A 24,232-nucleotide genomic window follows, 5' to 3' on the forward strand; every position below is an offset into this window, starting at 1 on the left:
ATGAGATTGTTATTTAGCTGTGGATATGTCACACTACCTTCCGGCACTGGTAAGGTTTCCCACATCATCACAGTGTTTGGCCCATATCTACTTTGTCGGGTTCTGGTCACCCTACCTGATCCCTGCCGGCTGTAACGCACAGGTGCAACACTGTGCTTTGTGAAGCAGTGCGTCCACACCATTGGCCCACACAGGTACCCGGTACGACGCTTCTTCACGCCTCTTCCTGCAGTGACTGACAGGCTGAGAAGCCCCGCCCCGAAGGCGCCTGACGCTGAGCCGCAGCCCCTTCTCACTTGTAGCCCCGCAGATCTCCATTTTCTTCTTTCCTCATATTCCGGAGCGGAAGAGCAAAGACTTTTGGAAAAAATGGATGAAGAATACGACGTTATCGTTCTGGGCACCGGGCTTACGGTGAGAGAGAAAAACATACAACGCGTGGGCGTGATTTGCAACCTGTTAACATCGCGGTTAACGCTGGAGAAGACGGGGCCTAATCAGCAGGGTTAATGCTAAGTAGCTAGCTTAGCCGCTAACCGAGCGTGAGCGTTTACGTGTTAAGCAATGGAAACTAAATGAAGGCGCTAACCCCAACTACTAGCTCTGTGCTATCGGCAGCTGCTTTCAGTGTCTGAAAAAGATTAACGATAGCAACTGTTAACTCGCTCGAGATAAGTTGAAACGCTCAAACTGTTTTGTATCCTTAATAGGTATTGTAGTACCGCTTGAGTTTAATTAGGCAGTTCATTGTGTGGATATGCAGAAACTGAGCGCCAATTAAGGCAGCTTTTCTCAGTCAAGATAAGATTAGCCTACGGATGAGTAGTCTGTTAACGTTAGTTGACCTACATTAAGCTATTTTATTAGCCTGCTAACGACGGAGCACAATCCTGTTGTAGCGGTGTCATCGAATGTATTCTTGGGGTCGAAACTGTTCCCACCGCCGCTCGCCTGCTGCAAGCAGTTCTACGGCAGTGCAGCTATGTTGAGCTCGTTGAAGTGTCCTTTCAGCGCTGTTCTGTGCGGCAGTGCAACTAAACTACTACAAACTGAACAGCACTACGAAGAAATCTCAGCAGGTTCTCGGGTTTAATAAAACGAGAAGCTATTTGGCATAGAGGCGCATTGGGACACGTTAATGTAACTGCAGTCGCAAACTTCACCAGCAGGTTGAAGTTACATATCCTGTCCGACTTTCAGTTCACTTTTACACCCGCCGCCCACCAAAAACTAACATACCGAGTGGCGTGTGTGGGATTGGAGATGTGTAGGCTTTGTTTCTGCGGACTCTCTTTGCTGGTCGTAGTTTTAAATAAAACGATTCCCTCGGACAGACTTCCTGACTTTGTTGTTTAAACATGCCGGAAAACCAGTGGTTAGTTTGGGGCTTAATCACAAGCCAACTTGCTGCTTGTACCATTGTCGTCACCACTTTGTTGAGTCGCTGTACAGTGACGTGTTTTTGAGTTGCTTCAGCCCAGGACTTCAGCACAGCGGGTTAACTTTGAGGACTAATACTGGGTGTGGTTCCAACAAGGCTGAGGAACTGAAAGTACACTGCCAGAAGCCAGTTTAGTTAGAGCTGGTGGCCAACCACTCAGAACCACAGCAGACTTAAAGACTGAGGTGGCATAGTGTAGTTTCACACGGAAGTAGTTGAGTCTGCAAATAAATGACTTCACTTCTGTATTCTGCCACCTTCTCCTTTTCTGCTACAACACAGACAAAGGCGTTGCTATGTTTACTAACTGAGCAGGTTATGCAGGAATCTGTGCAAGCCCTGCCACCAGGAAACTTCATCTGACTTTGTTTCCTGTCTCTGGGGCAGATGCTTAATTAGAAAGGGATAGCTGTGTTGTACATGGCAACAATTAGTCTTAAAACGTTTGTAAGTGCACGGTAACAGCTGTCACTGTGAAGTGTACTCTGTGCTCTGGGTCTTAAATGGAAATTGTTAGGCAGGCCTTCTTGGATTTTGGGAGGTTTATTATGCGGGGGGCAGGGGGACGGGGTTCCCCATCTGTCCACTACTGACGACACATTAGAGGAGGGGCTTGGCACAAGATGCCAAGCTCTAAGTGTGGCCTGGTTCTCATTATGATGCTGGTAGTTGGAGTAAGCAGCTTTTAGACTCCAGCCAGGAGATGTGAGTAGGACAGCATTTAGTTATTGAGAAGTATAAAGAGATTGTTGTGACAGCTCTACAAGTTGATTGGCCCAATTAAGCCAGTGACAGTGTTTCTATCAATGGATGAATTGATGCTCACCAATTTGTGGGTTTTCTTACAGTTTATAGTTTGACATTAAAACCCTTCATCAAACCAGCAGTCCTGATAGTTTAAACATAAGTGTGTTGTCATCTGAGATGGTGATAAAGGATGGAGAATCTAGACTACGGATGACTAAAAGGCGTTTTGTTGAAAAGACTGAGGCATAATAATGATGATAATAATAATAATAATAATAAATGTTATTTAAAAGCACCCAAGGACACTTAACAATGGAGTAAAACACATAGTAGAACAATGACAACCAAGAACAGTAAAAGCAAAAAGCACAAGATAAAATAAACAATTAGTTTACAGTGAATATGCAGATTTGAACAGATGGGCATAAAAAGTTAGGCATGTTTTGCCTTCGATTCACTCGAGCTGTCCCTGGCTGCTCTCTGGCTCAGTGGGTGGGGCTCAGGCATCTCCCCCTCACAAAGTAAACCATGTGTTACCTGAGGCTAAAATCTGTGCGTGTGTTTTTATTTCTTTTTCGTCCCAATGAGTGAATAACTGAAGAAGAACGAATACAAGTGAAGGGCAAAGATGCTCTTCACATCTCAGGTGTAGAAACATTTTAGGTGGGAGCTGAAGAAGAGATGGGAAATCCCATTAACTGCACAGTAACCTCATACCATACGAGGAAGTCTGTTACCAACTCAATGACACTATTCATTCTTTTCAGTTACGTGACCAGTGCAGAGCCCAGAGGACAAAACCAACAGTTAAAACTAGCGCTGGGCGATATATCGAGTATACTCGATGTAACTGTCAAGTATAAATTGGCATGGCAATATTAACCCCCCCCCCCGTGGCCCACTGCACTCTGTTTATATACCACCAGATAGGGAAAAATATGGCGGGAGCTTCAGACGAGCGAGGGAATGAGACTCGCTGCGTTTGGATTTCACGAGGAGGATGCAGAACACAGTGCGGTCATTTGCATTAATGTTGTAAAACTATTGCTGCTAAAGGTAGCAGTACTACGAAATTATTCCACCAGCTTAAAAGTCATCTGCTGCAAAATGAAGACAGTTTTAAACTTGAGGCATGCCAGCGTCTCCCCACACACCAAAGAACACGGTAAATAAACCAGCTGTGACAGCTGTGACTGCTCTTAGTCAGTCGTTTTTATAGTCACTATCTAGACTTTTGTTTCTGTAATTTGAGGTCAGCAAAATGTTTTTATTCCCATTGTCAGGTAAACCATTTCTCCATTTTAAATAACCCACTATTAACTGAGTTGATGTGTAGGAGGGATCTGCAGTGTTTGCAGAAGTGCTTTACTTTGAAAGATTGATAGTTAAAGTGCAGTAAAAGTAGTCAGTCACAATAATGACTACAGGTAACTTCAGTGCAGAGGCATGATGGAACACAAGACTCCACTTGTGAAAAGTAGCTTAGAAGTTAAAATAAGAGAATTTGAAGCACTGCTGATAATCTTAATGAGTCAAGTAATACAGAAGTTATGGAACTGATACAAGATACTCGGGCTGAAATGTTCGGGCTAAGACCCTCAAGAAGAAGATGAAATTCAGGCTAGGAAAAGAGGAGGGATTCTCTTCTGCGAGGAGTACACCGCTGTAGACGAGACAAAATTACTGAATACAAAACCAGGAAACTGACTCAACCAAAAAGGAAGCAACAAAGGGACTTACTGAAAGGCACCAGTTAGTTTGTGGCTAAACAAACTTAAAGCAGAGATGACTTGATGGGTAAAAGAAAAGCCTTAAATATAATCCAGATTCAAGGCTCTGCTAAAAGTCTGCTGTAAAAACCAAAGGTGAAGTATAACGTGGGTTGTGGTTGAAAAGCTGAGGGTCACAAACTGCTGACCTTACACGTCCTCTAACAGGCCAGTGTTTTGTTAGGTTGTAGGTGTCAGTGGTGTGTGTGTATGTTTGAGAATTTACTGATGAAATGATGAAGTTATACAAAAAGCATAGAGATTGTAAAGATGCGTTACACTCTGCATGTGCTGCTGTAAAATGCTGTCATAAAGGAGAGATCCTGTGGATGTGGCACTTTCCATTCTCATTTTATAAGCCCATCACATGTTTGCATGTAGACCTTTAATCTGCCCGTGGCGGTGCTGGAGTCAACTGCACAGTGCAGTTTATTACTATAGAGTAAAGCTTTATTTTTGTCTTAATCTGCATTTGTAGGTGATCAGATTAAATTCTGATGAAAAATGCCTGAAACAAATCTTCAAACTGTCTTGTTTTATCCAGCTGGCAGGCTCATTAATGGTCACATGACATGAAGAAAAGCACGTAAATCAGTCATATATCCACAACTGACACCAACTTTGTACATTTGTAGGTCTTCAGTTAACTTCTTTACATTATTAGTAAATTAAAAGTCAGGTTATATTTGAGACATGGGACTATGATGTTTGAGAAAGCCGTCCAGATGGAGTCTTTGTTGCCCCCGACTACCCCTTCCCTTCTCATATTTGTGGGTTTCGTGTGTTAAATATTGAACTGGAACTTTGTCACTGCTTGTGTTGTTTTGTGTTGGTGTAATGTTTTGCCTGACAGTACAATGAACTGGCACGATTTCCCCTCTGTCAGCATGAATCCTGCCGCTGACAGTCCTCCGGGCCTCTCTCAAAGTCGCGGTTTTTATAGGCAGCAGCAGGTTGGCTTCAGTCACGTCTCCTCAGAGGAGTGGCTGTGCCACATTACAGCAACTCTGGCCCACATATTTTATTTTATTTATTTGGTGTGTCTGCATGAGGCTTTGAGCAGTCGTCACAATCCAGTTTCACTGGAGCAAATGAAACTTTCTTTGGACAAACGTGCACAGTGATGCAGAGATGAGTGAATGAGTTGGTAGCAGGGCGTTTATAGTTTTGCATGTTTTTAAATTTTCATTTCGTTTATCCAGTTTTTGTATCTTTTTAAAATTAAAGCGCAACATTGTTTCCATTTTTTTCTTAGATTGTAGTTTTTATATTATTTCAGTTTATTTGTATTTTTAACTGTTTTTTTTTTTAACAGCTAGTTTTTGTGCAATGGATATTTTCATGGGAAAGGTGGTTTACCAGTAAGCTGTAGTATTGTGTGTACTGGCACAGGTGCTGTACAAGTTGACAGAAAGCGTTAGGTGGCATCAGTCAGTGCTGCCTTAGTTTGGTTGGTATGTAAGAAACATTCTCCTGAGCCTAACCTTTCATTCAGTAGAACAACTTGTTTTAGAGTAAAATCCACAGTCACATGATGCTCACACTGGTGGCTAACTTCTACAAGCCCTCAGCTCTAATCTTATTGAGTTTGGGTGGGAATTCCACTGTGGCAATTCTTATCATGTCCAACCCTCTGAAGCCCAGTGGAAGCAGCACTCATCCTCTCAGCTCTGCACAAACATGTCAGACATGCGTGCTATACTGTTCGGTCAAAGTTGGTCTTGTGGCAAATTGAAAGTCATGGAAACAGTAACATGTGGGACATTGTAAAGTACAAATGGCCGAATCATGTAGTGAATTACCGTAACAGAAACACTGCTTTTGTTTTGTTTAAAATAAAAAAAGCTGCAGTTTAACCCTACGAGTGTGATGGTAGACGACCTGACCTACTGAGTCACTTCACACATTACAGACTGTTGCTAAAAGTATCGAGACCGACAGGAAGTGATGGGAGGCAAAACTGACATGCAGAAGGTTAGCTGCAGAATCAGGGAGGTTACACTTGCATGGTATGTGTTACCGTCAGGATGAAGGCGTAAATCTATTGTCTGACAAAAGTTCATTTCCTGAATTGGCTGCACTTTTAAAAAACAGAGATTTGTTGGTGTAACTGTATAGATCTTAGTGTTTCTGCATGTGTATAAACATAACAGCACGTGCTGGACTGCAGTAATCGAGTTCTGAACCACCAATGAAGTAATGTTTCACTGCAGCTGCATGCAGTTGAGCTGCCCTGGTAAATACAGCTATTCCTGTTGAGTAAATCATTTTTATTATTAGTGTTTTTGTCATTATTATATCCTGTAACTCGTGTGTGAGGAAAGCACTCTGAAGAACTCTGTGGTTGATTTGAGTCTAACTTCTGTACTTCCTCTCCCAACAGGAATGTATTTTATCAGGCATTATGTCAGTGAATGGGAAAAAGGTTCTGCACATGGATCGCAACTCCTACTACGGAGGTGATAGCGCCTCCATCACACCTCTTGAAGACGTAAGTTGACCTCTCACATCTCTGATTTCTCTGTTGTATTGAGTTGGATGTTTCACCACAGTGATGTGGAGTTAGGATGAACGTTTGTATTTTAAGGCTGGTAATGGCTTCTTTTAACATGGATACATTTTGTTCTGAAACACCACACGTTCCTCTTCTATCCAGCAGAGGTGGTGATGATAGAATTAGCATATTTCATTTTGTGAGAGTAGGAAATTAAGATGCCTCTGTGAAAGTGGAAGCTGTTGCCTGTGGGTCAGATGTTATGTGTCTCACTACAGCTCTACAAGCGCTTCAGCCTTCCCGGAAGCCCTCCTGACTCAATGGGAAAAGGCCGGGATTGGAACGTGGACCTTGTCCCTAAATTCCTCATGGCCAATGGTATAGTTTCCCTGATCTTTGGTAGACAAGAAACGATATAATAACTGGGCAACGATTAAAAGGATCCTTAGAAGTGATAACGATGAACGTTTCCATGAATGAAAGTATCCCTTTGTTGCAGGTCAGCTGGTCCGCATGCTGCTGATCACACAGGTGACTCGCTACCTGGATTTCAAAGTGGTTGAAGGCAGTTTTGTGTACAAGAAGCCCAAAATCCATAAAGTTCCCTCTACGGAGACGGAGGCCCTGGCATCCAGTGAGTCTAGTTAAATACTGAACGGTTTAGTGGAAGGTTGTTTTGTTGCTCTAGTTATGGATTTCCTCCTTTTCTAAACTCGTTCTCACTCAAAGGTCTGATGGGGCTGTTTGAGAAGCGGCGCTTCAGAAAGTTCCTGGTCTTTGTTGCCAACTTTGATGAGAATGACCCCAAGACTATGGAGGGTGTCGACCCAAAGAAGACGACGATGAGGGAAATATACAAGAAGTTTGACCTGGGCCAGGAAGTCATGGACTTCACCGGTCACTCCCTTGCTCTCTACCGTACAGATGAGTTAGTAGCCTTCTTTTGTCTTAACAGTGTCTGTAATTGGGCATGATTATGATGGCCTCTGCTGTGAAACGCTGCAGCTTGTAGCATTTAGATTGTTCTAATTGTTCTGCCCTTAGTTACCTGGATCAACCCTGCATGGAAGCAATCAACAGGATAAAGCTTTACAGTGAGTCTCTGGCCCGATATGGCAAGAGCCCATATCTGTACCCACTGTACGGCCTGGGAGAACTGCCACAAGGCTTTGCCAGGTAGGGGACACTTTCCATTGTTAGACACGTGTGATGAATATTTTGTTTGTACCAAAAAGATGTTAACTGTGGTTTAGGGTTGGATATTCTGCTTCGTAGTCTGATTGTCCCCTATCTACCCTAACAAAGTTGTCACACTCTTTTTAGGTTTTGGTTTCATTTACCTTCCTGCAGTGAGTTCTGAAAGTTTAATAAGCTACAGTATAGGTTGCTCCCTTATTCACAGGGGGGTTGGCACAGCAGGTGGCACCACGTTTTTAATTTGGCAGTTTGGCAGATTAGATCCTAGTTCACCAGTCCTAGATTTAAACAGAGCACTTGTTTTTACTCTAACTTTGATATATTGTAATATACGCAGCCTTTCTCTTTGCAGCAGTTATTGTATGCACACAGCCCGGTCACATACTTCCAGTGTGTGAATGTGTAAAGTGCTTTGAGGTCCTTAGGGACTAGTAAAGTGCTATACAAATACAGGCCATGTACCATTTGTAACTCATCCAATGTGACGACACTCAGTCAAATCCTTCATTCAGAGCACGTGTGCGAACCAAACTCTGTGAGGAGACCAAAGTAGAGTTAAAGCTGAGATGCTGGTTTACATGTGAGCTTGAGTTAAGGAGGAAACTCAAACTACACATTTTCGTTGTTGTTTTATTTTTTAAGTAAGCATTTTTATTTGAAGACAACTTTTTATATTTTTTCAATACTTTTTTTGAGTGCACGACTGTCAGGCTGCTTCAGAATATATTGCGATGACTAATAATCCACATGGAACTTGATATGTTGGACTTTTTGTTTGAGGACGTTTTCTTTAACTGGACTTTGTTACATTGAGGTTGGGTGTGGTTTTGACTCTTGAATTGTGACTCAATTTCCAGGCTTAGCGCCATCTACGGTGGGACGTACATGCTGAACAAGCCAATAGAAGAGATTGTGATGGAGAATGGGAAGGTGGTGGGAGTCAAGTCGGAGGGGGAGGTGAGTAACGCCGGTCCCAGTAGTGCTGAAGGAACAGCCAGACTGGTTCCTCCTTTTATTATGTTCCCCTATCCTTAAGAGTAGAAAAGCACTGTATTAGAACCAGCATCTGCAAAGACTGTGATGTCTCAGGGCCGATCGTGGCTCAACAGCTGGCAGTTCGTCTTGTAATCGGAAGGTTGCCGGTTCGAGCCCCGGCTCCGACAGTCTCGGTCGTTGTGTCCTTGGGCAAGACACTTCACCCGTTGCCTACTGGTGGTGGTCAGAGGGCCCGGTGGCGCCAGTGTCCGGCATCCTCGCCTCTGTCAGTGCGCCCCAGCTGTGGGTACAATGTAGCTGCCATCACCAGTGTGTGGATGGCTGGATGTGTAAAGCACTTTGGGGTCCTTAGGGACTAGTACAGCGCTTTACAAATACAGGCCATTTACCATGTTTTGCTCTGATGGAGAATCGCAGTGACAGTGATTGGTGGCCAGTTGAACTATGTAATGGCGTTTTACAATCTTAATGTCCCTGCAGTTGCTCTTTGATGTTGTTCACTACTTTAACTTTTTGAACATGTTTGCAAATCACAGATTGCAAGGTGCAAGCAGCTGATCTGCGACCCCAGCTACATTATGGATCGTGTCACCAAAGTGGGTCAGGTGATCAGAGCCATCTGCATCTTGAGTCATCCTATAGCCAACACTGGCGACGTAAACTCGTGCCAGATCATCATCCCCCAGAATCAGGTCAACAGGAAACACGGTGAGCAGCCAGCCTCATGTTTAGGCCTTTAGGATCAAATTTTCAGTCAGCTGTATAGTGTGCTTGTATAGTCAGACCTTAACGTCCTAACTTGCGTAGTAAGTGAAAATCCTTTCATCCCCACACCCCAACCTTCCACACAAAGCATCCACCCGATGTGCAGTCACGTTCTCGAGATGCACGTCAGGTTTTAGTTGAGGCTCAGATCTGATGCAGGGTTTCAAATGTCTAACATCAAAACGTTGAGCACTGGCACTAAATGACAACATTGAATGTGACACTAACTTGAGCTTTTCTTTTGCAGACATCTATGTTTGTATGATCTCCTTTGCACACAATGTGGCTGCGCAGGGTAAATACATCGCCATCGTTAGCACCACAGTGGAGACGGGTGAGCCAGAGAAGGAGATCAAGCCAGCCCTGGACTTACTGGAGCCCATCGAGCAGAAGTTTGTCAGCATTAGCGACCAGTATGCACCCACTGACATTGGGACTGAAAGTCAGGTATGAAGATGAAATATTGTTTATACTATTACACAGTTTGTGTTCTTGACCGTGGCATCTTCAACATGCCACGGTGACCTACCAGAAAGTTAGCCCTGCCAGAAACACTTCTGTTGAGTTTGTTTTTGTCTTTTTCCAGTGTTTTGTGTGCTTTCACACCATTTTTCTGTGTGCTGGTGTTTTCTTCAGTTTCACTTGACCTCCGACCGTACACTTCCCAGCATTGCTACTATTGCCAAATACCCACAGAGGAAAAACATGTCATTCCAGGATTTTTCATGCATGTGTCCGTATCCCTCATCTTCATCTGTATTTCCCATCAAGTATATCAATCTCTGAACTTGTGGAGATGTTTTTTTGTTGTGAATGTTTAAATCTCAGTGCTAACACAGTGGGAGTTGATGTCACAGTTAAACCTGACTAGAAGTATTAAAAAAATGGTGTCAGATCCAGACTGGGCTGAAGTCTGTTTCTGTCAGTTTCCAGCTTGGATCTGAATGGCATGTTTAACATGGCTAAAGTCAGCGATGCAGTTAATGAAGCACACAGCGTTGGTGTCTTATAGATGTGTGACTAGCACACGTGCTGTCTTACAGGCCGTATTTATCACATGATAAAGGCAGACTTGGTTTAATCTCTGTGCAGTTGAGCTGATTTGTCAGAGTGCACATCTTCAACAACTGCATGTTATCCTTCTGTCGTTAGCTTTAGCTTGTAAATCTGCCTACAAGGCTAAAAACCAGTCAGCAGATAATGTTATTAAACGTCCTGGACATGACTGCAAAGTTCTGCCATATATCTGTGTGCACTGCAGTTTCTTTACTCTAATGCTGGGTTTTTACACGAGGCACACACAACGTGCTCGATCAGCTCCGCCCACAAAGGTTTACAAAGCCATTGAAAGCTCCTCTGTGACCACAGAAATAAAAGGAGGATACTTTTGTAACTAATGATTTGTAGTGTGCGTAGTTGACATGAAAGAACGCACTGCGTGCTCTTACTGCCACCTGGTGAACAGTTACAGTTGAACATCTCGGGCGCTTTGATTGGACTTCTTTTAGTTCTTGGGGACTTTGTTCTGTTGTTGCTTCCACTTTGTATGGATGATTGTTTTGGTTATTTCACGATGTTAAGGCACACTTGGACTTTTGTTTCCCTCTAGATCTTCATCTCTCGGTCCTACGATGCAACAACTCACTTTGAGACCACCTGTGATGACATCAAAGACATCTACAAGAGGATGACAGGCTCAGAGTTTGACTTTGCTGAGATGGAGCGCAAGAAGAAAGACACCTTTGGTGACGATGATTCGTAGAGGCAGCCAGTCCTGCAACACTCTGATAATCAAAGACAACGGAAATCTTATAAAAAATAGAAAACTTACACAAAAAAGTAAAGACCAGTGGGCTGACTGGTTACTCGAGTACACAGTTTGCCCACTGAAGAAGTTGATGATGCATAGAGAGAGGCGGTATAGTTTTGTTGGATAGGGTTCAGGGAGAGCGCTATGCTTCTTCACATCATTCAGGTGGGTGTTGCACTAAATACTGGTTATATCTAATAGACAGTTAATACCCTACATTTTTCTAATTCATCATGCTAAGACGATGCGTAGTCCAAAGATGCCAAATGAAACGATTCATAATCAATAGTATCTGGAAAAGATGTACACTATATACTCGGCTGATATTTTGTATATGCAGGTATTCTTTTCGTGTCAGGTTCTGTGAGTTGTGGCTTGGCATCGTGTGTCTGTATTCAGTTGTGGTGTGTTGAGCTGAGTGTTCCTCACAGGATGTGGCAGTTCCTGCACTTTCAGGCCGGTAACAGCAGAACGCCGTGCGAGGCAGCACCTCAGCATCCACATCATATGGTCCGGTTTTGTAAAAGTGCTTTAGTGGTGTATGGGCTAGGTCTTCTTTCTTTGTTTGATCCCCCGATTGTGCGACAGCATACAGTAAGTCACAGGCACGACTGTAGCTCAACATGAACCTCCTGAACCGGTTTTCAACACTTTGAGTTACTATAATGCATCTGAGAAAAATGTATTAGTTCCTGTATTACCCAAAATAATCAAAGACCCGAGCATTAACAGCAGATTGATGACACATGTAATTGCTTAAGAAGGACCAAATGTGTACTGCAGCAGTATTGAACTGATGGGAGCCTTGTGATATCTGGTTTTGAACAACTGTTGTTAAAAAAGGAAGAAAAAAAACTATCTTGGGGCTCAAATGATTTCTGTACTGCAAAGTAAAAAAAGAAAAACTTTGTCAAAATCCAAAGCTGTGTGAGACTTATTTATTTTAGTAGTTTCAAGTATGCAGCAGGCTTTGTAATGTCTGCTTCTACACATCCTTGCCCTGACAACATTTGGTAGTGCATCATCATGGATGAAAGCTCAAACTTGTAATACTGGGTCATCAGGTAAAAACACATTTCCATGGATCTAACGCACAAACACATGCTGATGATTCGTGCCAAGCTGAAGAAACTAAAACACGAGCTTCTTGGACACACAGCAAGTCTGTTTTCTTATGAAGGCATCTGTGGGACAAACGTGGTGACAGAAGGGAAGCTGAAGCTGTTAAAGCACCACTGTAGCCTCGGATCACCCACCGCAGTCGTCACACCTCGTTGGCATCACTGTAAACGAGCCTTTAACACCTTAAAGGCAGGTAGTCTATGATTACTGACTCGCTTTAAGAAAAAGTTCCATGTGCCCAAACTAGGAAATGGATTTCGACACTTCCGCGTTCGCTTTATGAGTCTGCAGAATCCTCAGTTCGTCTTCAGATCGCTACTACAATTCCCATAATGCCGCGGTGGCTTTCCGTTCGACTCTCTGTAGAGCGCCGTGTGTGGTAACCTGTAATCATGGAGGTGACGGCAGCCCGCCGCTCGTTTCTGTGCGACATCGGTAAGCATCGTCAGCAGTTAACGGTTTACACCTCAGCTCACATCCACAGGAACGGCTGACGTCTGATTATAACACCGTGTTTTCGCTGCCAAAAGCGGGTTTTAACCGGGAAATGTAGGCGGAGAGTAACAGAGTCCCGTCAGTGTCGAGGAAGTTCGGCCGCTGCACAGACAAAGTCATTTGGTAGCTAACCGGCTTATAGCTAGATGACATGCTCGGAGTTCCTCTGTAAATGAAGAGCAAATGCGACATTTACAAGACTACACTAGAACTAATGGACGTATGTGCTAAACATGATGAATGAGGCCAAAAAGACTTCGTTATTTCTGTAATAGTCTAAATATTGCCTTTGTTCATATATTAGTAATGGACACTTTGCCATGACACTGATGGATATTGACAGAATAGACTTATTCCACCCAGTACTGCTGCCGTGGTTACTGGGTTTACACATAATGGAACTGGTTAATGGAAGGTCTCTTTGCTGTTGTGCTCGTGTGTGTGAGGCTTCTGGGCAGACCGCACTGCTCTGCACGAAGCAGCATCCCACGGCAGGACTTTGCAGTTGAAGCAGCTGATAGAAAACGGAGCGTCCGTCAACATGGTGACTGTGGATAACATCACTCCTCTACATGAAGCCTGCATCCAGGCTCATCCAAACTGTGCTCGCCTGCTGCTGGAGGCAGGAGCCCAGGTGAGGCACAGCTTCACTCTACAAGCCGGTGTAGAGTCTGGGAGTCGCGCACCTTAACACAGCGGGTACAAAGTGATGCTCTCTGGTGCAGAATCCCACTGCTGGGCAGCAAGAGGCACTCCCTCTGTGACAGCCTCACAAACGATAACTACTGTTTGTTGTTCAGGTCTTAACATGGCCCTACAATTACCTAAGATTACCTAAAGAATAGCTAGATAATGTTCTTCTGTTTGTTCCAGGTGGATGTACGCACCATCCATGGTAGCACGCCTCTTTGTAATGCTTGTGCTGCTGGCAGCCTGGAATGTGCCAAGCTGCTGTTGGACTATGGAGCCAAGGTGAACCCGTCCCTCACAGCCCTCACTGCCTCACCGCTCCACGAGGCCTGCATACAAGGTAAACCTTCAGCAGGAACAACACTCTGCCATGCTATCACATGTCTCCCTATGAACAACGCTTCACATTCCTCTCAGGTAACCCCCAAGTTGTGAGACTGCTGATAGCCAGCGGTGCCAAGCTGGAGGCATTTGACGTCCACTTTGGGCCTCCCCTTCACATAGCATGTGCTAAAGAACATCTGAATTGTGTCAAGGAGCTGCTAACTGCAGGTGTGTTAAAGGTGCAATGTATGGTTGTTTTATTTCCTACAGAGAGTGCTGCAGCCAATCAAAGCTGTCAGAGGGTGAGGGGCGGGTTCATTCTGGATCACAGGGCTGAGGCAGACAGCTGTTCACTCATACTAACAGCATTTAACCTGTGCATGTCTTTGGACTAAGACCTTTACATGATTGTGAATTATGCAGGTGCTAATGTGAATTCAGTGAAGTTCCATGAAATAGCGTTGCATCACGCAGCTCGGGTCGGTATGGTGGAAATGATTGAGCTGCTGGTGGAGTTTGGGGCCAATGTGTACGCCAGCGACAACCTGGGAAGGAAGCCTATAGACTACACAACACCTGCATCTCCCTCGTACACCTGCCTCAGGTTTTATGAAAGTAAGGTTCTGCGTTGTGTCTGACTTACAGCAAAAACGTTCAAGTTCTTACGTTCTTGCTCTTTTTTTGCTTTTGAGGCCTGATCGTCTTATTAAAACATTTGTTGTTGACAGGTAATCCTTTGAGCCTGCAGCAGCTTTGCAGGATTGCTGTGAGGAGGATGCTGGGTACCAGAGCATCAGAGGTCCTGAGCCAGCTGAATATATCCCACCGCATCAACAGCTACCTCCAGTACTGTGATCGTCCCATATCCCTACAGACTTACACATGAACATTTAGTGTACAAGGTTTAAAATGTCCCCTGAAAAATGTTTGCCATTCAGATGAAACACATGTAACCAGGATGAAAATCTCTGTACGGAGTCAGTTCAACACTGTATGTCAAATTAAAGCAATTCATTGCTGAATGAGAACAAGTATAATCTATATAAAGCTCTGTTTCAGCACTCTGACAATTTCCAACACATGTATAACACATAAGGCAATTTCCTTTATCGGCTCAGCTGTGATGGCCAGGGGCCTGTCAGCTCTCTCTACTCCACATTACGCGACACTGGCCAGACTACCAAAAGTACTCCAAGAGCACATCAGTGACTCAGGTCAAGTTATTTTACCCTGCTGGGATAATAAGCTGGCCAAAGGAGGAGATAGAAGTCAGTGACCTCAAGACGAGGAAGCTCCTGACCATGCATGGAGGGTCAAGTCCAGAACCCTGACTGGCTGTATGCTAAGCAGAAGGAAGGAGGCCGGGGACTGGTGAGCGTCAGCACCACAGTCCAGGATGAGACAACGAACATCCACAGATACATCAGGAAGATGCCTATAACCAACTGCATGCTCAGTGAACACCTCAGGCAGCAGAAACCTGAGGAAGAGGAGGAACCATCATGGAAGGACAGGCCCCTGCATCTCCAGATAGAGGAAGTGGCTGACATCCAGAAGTCCTACCAGTGGCTGGATACAGCTCGACTGAAGACAGCACAGAGGTGCTGATCATGGCAGCAGAGGAACAAGCACTAAGCACACGATCCATAGAGGCTGGGGTCTGTCACACCAGGCAAGACCCCATGCTGTGTAAAGATGCCCCTGAGACGATCGATGAATGGCTGTCCTGTTTGGGTGTTGGTCACCAGGAGATGCTACAGTTGTTTTGTGTAGGATAAACAGAGTAGTGAGGTCCACTGTGATGGATTTAGAGTAAAGAACAGTGTGCGACTGGTGCACAGAGGTGCTCGTGATCAGAATTAGATTGCATCGAGGGTAGCTGATTAATTCACTGAATTCATGCCAACTTTATACCGTCTGGTATGAAAACAGCACAAACGGTGTACTGTCAGTGTGGGGAATGGAAATCAGCCAATCAGCGTGTCAAATATTGGGTTACAAACTGTTGACTTCAGTGAAACCTCAGAGCAGCAGCAGGTACACAGCTCAGCTGATCAAAGCCTGTTCAGAGAAAATCTACAGGAGCTCTCAACAGAAGATATTGTGAGTGGGTGCAGGGCAGCTACTCTGTGGTTCCAACACGAGCTGCTGTGTTAAACACACCAGATTACAGCTTTGATCGTGACCAGGCGTTCTGTTCAGGACAGGCTGTGTACACCCCGCTAGGATATTATTCAACCTGAGTTAGAATAAATATTAGTCACTCTCCACGCGTGAAACGGTGTTATTTGGGGTAAAAACTACAAAGTCCAACATGCCCGCGGTTTTGTCACGTGACTCCTGCCGCATGTAGCGCGCGAGGACGCGACTGTTTACAAACAGCCGTAAGTCCCCGCGTTTCGTGTCAGCCTAGCTTGTTCTGCGGGGGAAGCAGTCGGAGGATGGACACTGAAAAGTCTCGGCCCTATTTCTTTGGCGACATCGGTGAGTACGAGAGCGGACGACAGCGAGACGGTCGGTAATCGAGGCCGAGTTAGCTCGGCAGGACTGGCACCGGCTGCCGTAATCCTTGTTCTGGAGCTAGCAGGTAATGACAGCTGTCATGTTATTACACAGACGGAATTATCCACCTGGAAAACGTGACGATGACGTGAGAGACACCTTCGCCGCTGCCCACATGGGCCTGCGTGGGCCTGCACGCGCACACACCGAGCAGTGGCACGCGGTAAAAAATGAAAACAATCTTGCTTATTGAACTCACGCACTGAGCCGTGAACCATAAACTACAATCGATCACATCCACTGATCAAAGAGCATTGATCACTGATCAGTGGTCAGTCTTGACCATTAGCGTATTCTAGGTCAGTGGCGCCAGTTTGAGTCATCGTGTAAATGCCCCGTTTATAAGGTTGGGGACACCTGCAGTCAGCTGGGACTGAAGACGTCACTGGATGATGACGAAACGTTTCTCGCTACGTCCAGATGAACAGAATCAACCGTTTTTCCTTACCTGGATGATTAAGCACGCATCGAGTCATACATTTGACTTTGTCTCTGTAGAGGATGCGATATTAAGGATGCAAGAAGCTTGATGACAGCGCGGCCTGAGATGAACATCCTTTGGCATGTTTTAATTTACGTCCACTTTTAGATTTGAGTAGGCAGCTTGCACTGACAGAAGGCCACCGGCACACAGTATGTGTGTATATGAAATGGATTGATTATGGATTGTGGGAGGAAGTCCATGCCACCCCACAAAGAGCAAATAGACCTGGTACAAAGGGTGCCAGGAAACTCAAACCTGGCCTTTTGGAGTGTGATGACCGTTCTAATCACTGTACCACTCTATCACCACACAGGCCCCCTTTAATGGGTGGTTGGACTTGGCCCCAGGTGTGGATGCAAGCTAAGTAAAAACAGGAAAAAGTTAATGCGGCTCTTAGAATTACACACACACACACTGACCATCACGCATTGGTCACAGAGTGGTAGCAAAGCTTGAAAAGTACTAATTCCATATGTCCACTTTATTTATAGAGCAAAAACACCAAAATACACCAGGACACCAACATAAAGGGAACTGCAGTAATCAGTAAGCAAGTTGATATAAAAATGTGGCTCAATCTGTCAAAATCCTTAGGAAGAAAATAAAGCTTTACCTTAGCAAGAAGTCATAGCTGAATAAAGCTTAAAGCTTATTTGCTTTGTGAATTTAAAGGAGCTGTCAAAGAATATGCCAAGATACCTGACAGAGGAGTGAACAACAAAGCGCTCAAGAATGGTTTTGGAAAGATCTCCTAAATACCATAACCTCAATTTTGCTATTGTTAAGGTGGAGGAAGTTTGAGTTCATCCAGACTTTTATATCAGCAAGACAGTCCGATAACAGTTTCACAGAGTTGTCTTCATGCATGCTCAGTCATCCAGGTAAGTAAATCCCAAAAAGCTGATTCTGTTCAACCTTTTGGGATCCAACGTCACTTGGATGAGTGATGAAACGTTTCTCCCACTGAAAACGCTGCGTCCAAGACTTGTTTTTCTTTTTTTATGAATGTCATCAGCAAAACAGTGGAAAGAGATATTATATTTAAAATAAAAATCGACCCTAGAGCCAACATATATAAGGAAAATAAGAGTGGCCCTAGGATGGATCCTTGAGGAACTCCACAAGTAAGAGGTGCTGCAGCTGAGGAAGAAGCATCTATCTGGACTGAGAAGCTCCTGTTCATAAAGTAAGACTTAAACCACTGTGGAGCAGTTCCCTTAATGGCCACAATGCTCGAGCCTTCATAACAGGATACTGTGAGTGTCGGCTACAACCATCAGAAAAACAGGGGTTCCCAAAGATGTGCGGTGAGATCTAAAGTACACGGCGTGAATGCTGATTGGCCCGAAGAAGGCCAAGAGAAAGATGATTGGACTAGAATGGTGATGTCACAAACAGGTTGAGAGCGTGGGAAAGTGGAAGTGATGTGAAGTTTAGATTTAGCCGGCAACACCTGGGAGCAGACGGATGTGAGCTTCCTTATTGAACCTACACGTACGCTTCACTTAACACTGACAAAGACACAGGCTCACACTGGTTTACAGCAGCAGGGAACGACACTCCCAGTAGGGACCAGTACCTCAAATCTGATATTTTTCCAGTAGAAACTGTTGAAATCTTTCACAAAGTGTTTTGGAAGCTGTAGAGGTGAATGAGTGGGAGGTTTTTAAATGACTGTTAGAAGAGATTAAGCAACTTTTACAGCATGTTGATTTATGTAAACAGTCCTTCGAGATTCCTAAGGACACACCAGGTTTGTCCTGGTGTGTTCGTCTCTGCGTTCAGCCCCGGGTCTGCGAGTGTATAGGTGTTCCACAGGCAACATGCAAACTGAGAAACCCCAGCAGAACAGCTGCTGTAAATGAGATGAGGTTTCAGTTCTTATTGGACGTGCTCCTCTGCAGGCTGCTGGGCGGAGCGAACAGAGGTGCACAAGGCAGCGTCGCTCGGCCAGGCCTCCCAACTGGAGGAGCTCATTCAGGGCGGAGCCTCGGTCAACATGGTGGCCGTGGATTCCATCACACCGCTGCACGAGGCGTGCCTCCACGGACAGGCCAAGTGTGTGCAGCTGCTGCTTGAGGCTGGAGCTCAGGTGAGTCACAGACGCAGAAATGTGATCTACAGTCGGTCAAACTGTAGATCAAACAAGTAGAAATGGCTTGATGGAAAACACTCTGTTCCCATGATGCTGTCAGGTGGATGCAAGGAATGTGGATGGAAGTACCCCGCTGTGTGATGCCTGTTCAGCTGGGAGTTTGGAGTGTGTGAGGCTTTTGCTGCAGTACGGTGCCAAGGCGAACCCTGCCCTCACCTCCCGCACAGCCTCACCCCTGCACGAGGCCTGCATGGGAGGTGAGAGTGTCGCGTGTTGTGCTTTTGTCTGTGTTTTTGGAAAATAAAAGTTAATTTTATATATGTTTGTATTTCAGGAAACTCTGAGTGTGTGAAGCTGCTGATTTCCATGGGCGCTTGTCTCGAGGCATATGACCTTTACCACGGCACCCCGCTGCACGCTGCCTGTGCTAACGAGCACACGGACTGTGTTAAAGAGCTGCTCAATGCAGGTGAGGGTCTGCACAGTAGGATGAATCAAACACAGAGTACAACACAGTATAATCCACCTTACAGTCAGCGTGCTAACTGTAGACCAGCAGGTATAAGGAGCAGATGAGAACACATTTTTAGCCCCTTACCCCGGAGCCGTAAAAGGATGGTGGGTACTGTTGCTGGTCACGCTGGGAGTGTGAACGCTCAGCTTTGGGAACACGAGAACGAGGCAACAGGATTTTCGTCCTGATGCCACAGGTGTGTGAGGAGCAGAGAGAGGTTTCCAACATGCTGTTGGTAAAAGCACGAGTGTTCTTCAGACATTATTGGCACACAATCACAGAAATGCTCCAGAAAGAACAAAAAGCACCTCCGTCAGTAATGTTTGCCCCCCTGAGAAACTGAGCTTTGTGTTGAGGCGCGGCATGAACCGCCGCGGTGCAACGATGTGTGTTAAATAACCACACCGACGTCTTCCTTCAGGCTTCAATGTTTCTGTTCTGCGTAGGCGCTAAAGTGAACGCCGCCAGGCTGCACGAGACTCCGCTGCACCACGCTGCTAAAAGCATGCGGGTGGAGACGATCGAGATGCTGGTGGAGTTTGGAGCCAACATCTACGCTCGAGATCAACACGAGAGGAGACCCGTGGACTACACCACGCCGGGCTCTCCCTCTGCAGCCTGCCTACAGTCTTATGAGAGTAAGTTTCATGAGTGTGCAGCACCAGCAGGAGGCACGAGAGGATCATTTTCACTTCCACGAAGCGTCAGAAAGACGACACCTGACATGTACCATAACATTCTGATGCACAGCTGCTCAGCTGTCTTTCACTTCTCCAGCTTTACTCTCACAGTGAATCAGTTTTCTAGAGGCTGACACGTCATTTTGTTCTTGTGAAAAATGTCATATTATCATTTGCATGTGTTATGAACAGAGATTTGACATGTTTTCCCCGTGTTCAGCCTCTCCTCTGAGTCTCCAGCAGCTCAGCAGGTTGGCAGTGAGGAGGAAGCTCGGCACCAGGGCTCTAAATGTCATAGGCCAGCTGGAGGTCCCTAAACTCATCATCAGCTACCTCTGCTATCAGTGAGCGCCACCTGCAGGAGGAGCCGACCGGCGCTCAAAGGACTGGAAACTGCACAGCACTGTGTTAAATATGAGCACAGCTGGCACAGCTCTGGAGCTGCTGCCTGAGATTCATTTAGTTTAAGAGCCCTGCCATGCACACACTGCAGCAGCTATAGCACTCGGCGTGTTCAGGCTGTGTGATCGCATTAGTGCTGCTGTAAGATGAGATGTTTTTAAAGAGCAGAGTAACACTGACATTCACTTGGCTTGCTCTCTAACACACACACACACACACACACTGAACACATGTTCTTTGTTTCTGTCTCGTTTGCAAAGCTAGTTTAAACATGTGTGTTGAACGTGGACAAAATATGTGGATGTTGACTCTGATGTTGTGACATCACCACCTGTTAACAGGAAGTGTTTAAATGCACAGTGTCTGTGCTGTAAATGCCTTTAATGCTGTTGAAAACACACGATACACATTTAATGTTTGGTTTCTATGCTGGTCGACAGTTTGTGAGTCTGAGAGGAAGCACAAAGCAGCAAAACACTGCTGCACTGCACATCTTTGGGTATGACCTCGAGTCGGGAGGAAACGAGAGTGATGTTAGTCCCGCAGCTACTTTAAAATAAGCTCAGCACTTCACTCGCTGCATGTGATACGTTTAGTCGACTGGCAGTGATGGCAGGGACAGCGAGTGGAAACGCAACAGCAGCTTTTCTATCTGCTCATGTTAACACAAGCAGCACTGACAGACTCGTCTCCTACAGTAGCTTCTGTTATCAGAGACGGCGGCTCTCACACCTTTGCTTCTCTTTGACTTTGTTAGTTAGATGATGTGTGGGGGACTTGTTTGCCAGCGACTAGTCTGAGTCCTAAACAGCTTCATGAACAGTCTGTCTACCACCAGAGCAGAGTGTGCTTCCAATCCATGACTGTGTAAGGCTGTTTATTTTTAACTGGAAACGACGCTCAGGAAGACGAGGACGAGATGTTGCTTTCGGAAGCAGCTAATGGTTTCTGGATCAAACGCTGGATCTGCTGGGACAGCGCAGCACAGACTCAAAGTATGAAATGATGAAGTGGGGCATGGCGTGCAAAGGAAAGAAAGCTTCTCGTAAGAGGAATACCAAGCAAGTCTGCTGTCAGGGCTGCAGCGTGAAACTCTGCAGATGCTCCCTGCTGGTGCAGTTCCAGGAGACGCTGATCCTGGTCACTTATTTATAGCCGTGTGACATTTATTCCATTAAATCTGCTCCACAGGCGACGCACTGAGCCCTGTCAGGTCGTAATATTTTTAACAGGAGGCACAGGAAGCTGGTATGAATTCCTTCAAGTTCTTTATATTGTTTCTTTTTCCCTGTCTGGCAGTTAATAACTGTGATTTATCCTTGGAAAGGGAGTCAGGCCACACGCCTCTCTTTATCAGTGTTACTGGATTATGTGTCTGTAAATACCTGCAGCACATTCTTAATAATAATAATATTAATGGTCTTAATAATCAGCCAAACGTCTCAGGAACCGTTTAACTTCTGGGTCGCTGTGTTTGATCTCATAGCTGCTCACAGCAGAGGTAAACTGCAGAGACGGTTTCTGATGAAGCAGTCGTTGTTTTTAACACCACTGCTGATCTCAGAAAGACACCATATTCACAAATCACAGCTGTCACTGACTCGTGCTCAGGTTACATCACCTACAGAGAGTGGATGCACATCTGTGACCTCACACTGCTGCAGAAGTGCTTCACAGCTGGATTCTGTTGAGTGACCACTGGGTGGTGATGAGTGTCACACTCTGTGCTCTCTGATCTACGTCCACACTGATGCATGGTTTTCTCTACGTTTTGGCCTCCCGTCCACACTGAGACGGCGTTTTCGCTCAAGGAAAACGCAGCGTTTTGAAAACGCAGCATTTTGAAAACTCAGCATTTTGCGTCGCAGTGTGGACAGCGCAAACGTAGACTTTCTAAAACAATGACGCATTTTAACTCTGTGAAAACGCTGGTGTGGACGCAGAGCGTTGTCAAATCTATCTGGGCTAATGTGGACGTGGTACAAACATTCATGTGTGGGCTCAGGGACGTCTCTCAGTTTCAGGCAGGTACACTCCTCTCGTCACATTCACCAGCAGACGGCGTCTTTGTGACTGGGTAACATGGTGGCTCCGCCCTTTATAGTTTCCATACTTGCAACTATTCCATTTGAAAATAACAGCAGCAGCAAGCCCGAGTCACACAGGTCGCTCTGCAAACTCCCGTTTACCAGGGAAAATGTGGATCCCACACCCAGCTGCCGAGTAGGCGCTACTGTGAAATTGGCTGCAAAGTTAGTTAGTTAGTTAGTTAGTTAGTTAGTTAGCAAATGTTGGTATTTTCATCCAAACCACAAGGAAGTTCCTGGTGGAGCCTCCATCACAAACCCAACAACCACCCGTGAGCTGGTTGGAGAATCTTTTATTGAGGAGAAAACAAGCAGACTGTTTCATGCTGAGGTTAGTTTATGTTGTGTGTAAGAAGCGACTCGACCATTAGATTGGCTCCTGTAAATACATTTCCATGTCGCAGTGCTTCATGTTATAGCCTGAACCACGAGAACTCTCCTCCTTTCTTCCTCTCACACCTGATGACATGAAGGATCAACTCTGTGCACGTGCGGCCTGCTGACATCACCCTTCAGTGTTTTAACTTCTCCTCGCTGCTATCTTCAGCTGCCAGCGGGCACAGTTACCTTGCCCAGCTTTAAAGAGCACGGGGCGTCTGTCAGCGCTCGTGGAGATCAGCACCTGCTGTGTTGCCTGTTGGTCTGACAGAGCTTCAGCAAGAATTCAGAACCAATATTTCATAGTTCATGCCTTCATCCAAATCTCTGTTCACTCCCTCGTTTGGCTCTCACCCCAAACGTGAGCGGGCTTCACGATGCTGGCCTGCTGTCATAAATACGCACGCTGTAAAAAGTTAATCAAAATCTAGATTCCTAGAAACGTACCATGTCAGGCTGTTACTCATTTGAAAGAAATGCAGCCGGGGTCATTGTAACGTCAGCCTGTAAATGGTTTGGAAGCACAGCTCTCACGGAGCGCTGCCTTCAACAGCAAATCAAATCCTCTGCTTCAGGCTGAAAATAACTACTATGAAATGTGTTTGGTGTCAAAGCCTTGGGCTGAAGAACAACACGAGGGCAGCTACTGAAGATAAGAAGCGTCTCTCAGTCCATAACAGAGCTTTGAAAGCAAAGCTTGCTGTAGACAGTATTTCTTTTCTGCTGATTGAACAGATGCAGTTCTCTCTCAAGCACTGATTAAAATCCTGATCAATAACACACAACGTGTCCTCAGTATCCATGTTGTTAAACTGCTCTGCATGTGATGAATAAACTTAAAGTGCACTAACGATGTGTTTGCTGACCTTTTTTTCCTGCATGAATTCAGAGAAACAACAGGACCTGCATGCTGGCCCGGGCCATCATGGCGGCATCGGTCTGTGTCAGATCACAACAGCAGGTGCTGAACAGGCCAACTTATTCTAGAAAGCACCGTTTGTGACCAGCATAGGACTGTTGACAGCGCTGTAGCATGGCGTTTTATTTCTCCCGTGTCGTTCCATCATTGAAGAGATGCTCGATGGACCGATTCTTATATCGTGCTGTGCACAGCATTCACACTCCCATGGATGCATCAGAGAGCAGCTTGGTGTTAGGATCTTGCCCAAGGATGCTTGGC

General features: G+C 45.4%; 3 protein-coding genes across 8 annotated transcripts; all 3 read left to right on the top strand.

Moving 5' to 3' along the window:
• The first annotated feature begins 257 nt into the window (after window positions 1–257).
• gdi2 (GDP dissociation inhibitor 2) lies at window positions 258–12,141 on the top strand. Its single transcript, XM_040050345.1, has 10 exons — window positions 258–414; window positions 6,341–6,448; window positions 6,730–6,829; window positions 6,951–7,085; window positions 7,181–7,379; window positions 7,496–7,627; window positions 8,506–8,605; window positions 9,181–9,352; window positions 9,657–9,856; window positions 11,019–12,141. The coding sequence occupies exons 1-10, from the start codon at window positions 370–372 to the stop codon at window positions 11,169–11,171; spliced, it is 1,344 nt and encodes a 447-aa protein (XP_039906279.1). The 5' UTR covers window positions 258–369; the 3' UTR covers window positions 11,172–12,141.
• Window positions 12,142–12,269: 128 nt separating this feature from the next.
• asb13a.1 (ankyrin repeat and SOCS box containing 13a, tandem duplicate 1) lies at window positions 12,270–14,878 on the top strand. Of its 5 annotated transcripts, none has more exons than XM_040050359.1 (6): window positions 12,270–13,104; window positions 13,283–13,470; window positions 13,710–13,866; window positions 13,944–14,078; window positions 14,274–14,465; window positions 14,579–14,878. In XM_040050359.1, the coding sequence occupies exons 1-6, from the start codon at window positions 13,077–13,079 to the stop codon at window positions 14,734–14,736; spliced, it is 858 nt and encodes a 285-aa protein (XP_039906293.1). In that variant the 5' UTR covers window positions 12,270–13,076; the 3' UTR covers window positions 14,737–14,878. The 5 variants fall into 5 exon arrangements, with proteins under 5 accessions (XP_039906293.1, XP_039906289.1, XP_039906292.1 ...); XM_040050355.1 differs by having other exon boundaries at window positions 12,270–12,776; XM_040050358.1 differs by having other exon boundaries at window positions 12,270–12,776; window positions 13,956–14,078.
• A 125-nt stretch (window positions 14,879–15,003) lies between these two features.
• Window positions 15,004–23,902, top strand: LOC120745467 (ankyrin repeat and SOCS box protein 13-like). 2 transcript variants are annotated; one of them, XM_040050354.1, is made up of 6 exons: window positions 15,004–16,334; window positions 18,801–18,988; window positions 19,092–19,248; window positions 19,326–19,460; window positions 19,952–20,143; window positions 20,406–23,902. In XM_040050354.1, exons 1-6 carry the CDS (start codon window positions 16,292–16,294, stop codon window positions 20,531–20,533), a joined length of 843 nt encoding a protein of 280 aa, XP_039906288.1. In that variant the 5' UTR covers window positions 15,004–16,291; the 3' UTR covers window positions 20,534–23,902. The 2 variants fall into 2 exon arrangements, with proteins under 2 accessions (XP_039906288.1, XP_039906287.1); XM_040050353.1 differs by having other exon boundaries at window positions 19,952–20,524.
• Window positions 23,903–24,232: the final 330 nt, after the last annotated feature.

Source organism: Simochromis diagramma, unplaced genomic scaffold, assembly GCF_900408965.1.
Source record: "Simochromis diagramma unplaced genomic scaffold, fSimDia1.1 OVJJ01000131.1, whole genome shotgun sequence".
Lineage (NCBI taxonomy): Eukaryota > Metazoa > Chordata > Actinopteri > Cichliformes > Cichlidae > Simochromis > Simochromis diagramma.

Coding starts and splice junctions, on each gene's coding strand:
- gdi2 (XM_040050345.1), top strand. CDS start 370: ATGGATGAAGAATACGACGTTATCGTTCTGGGCACCGGGCTTACG. Junction 6,449..6,729: donor CCATCACACCTCTTGAAGAC/GTAAGTTGACCT, acceptor GTCTCACTACAG/CTCTACAAGCGCTTCAGCCT. Junction 9,353..9,656: donor TCAGGTCAACAGGAAACACG/GTGAGCAGCCAG, acceptor TTTCTTTTGCAG/ACATCTATGTTTGTATGATC.
- asb13a.1 (XM_040050355.1), top strand. CDS start 12,734: ATGGAGGTGACGGCAGCCCGCCGCTCGTTTCTGTGCGACATCG. Junction 12,777..13,282: donor CTCGTTTCTGTGCGACATCG/GTAAGCATCGTC, acceptor CGTGTGTGTGAG/GCTTCTGGGCAGACCGCACT. Junction 14,466..14,578: donor CTGCCTCAGGTTTTATGAAA/GTAAGGTTCTGC, acceptor TGTTGTTGACAG/GTAATCCTTTGAGCCTGCAG.
- LOC120745467 (XM_040050353.1), top strand. CDS start 16,292: ATGGACACTGAAAAGTCTCGGCCCTATTTCTTTGGCGACATCG. Junction 16,335..18,800: donor CTATTTCTTTGGCGACATCG/GTGAGTACGAGA, acceptor GCTCCTCTGCAG/GCTGCTGGGCGGAGCGAACA. Junction 19,249..19,325: donor GCACGAGGCCTGCATGGGAG/GTGAGAGTGTCG, acceptor TTTGTATTTCAG/GAAACTCTGAGTGTGTGAAG.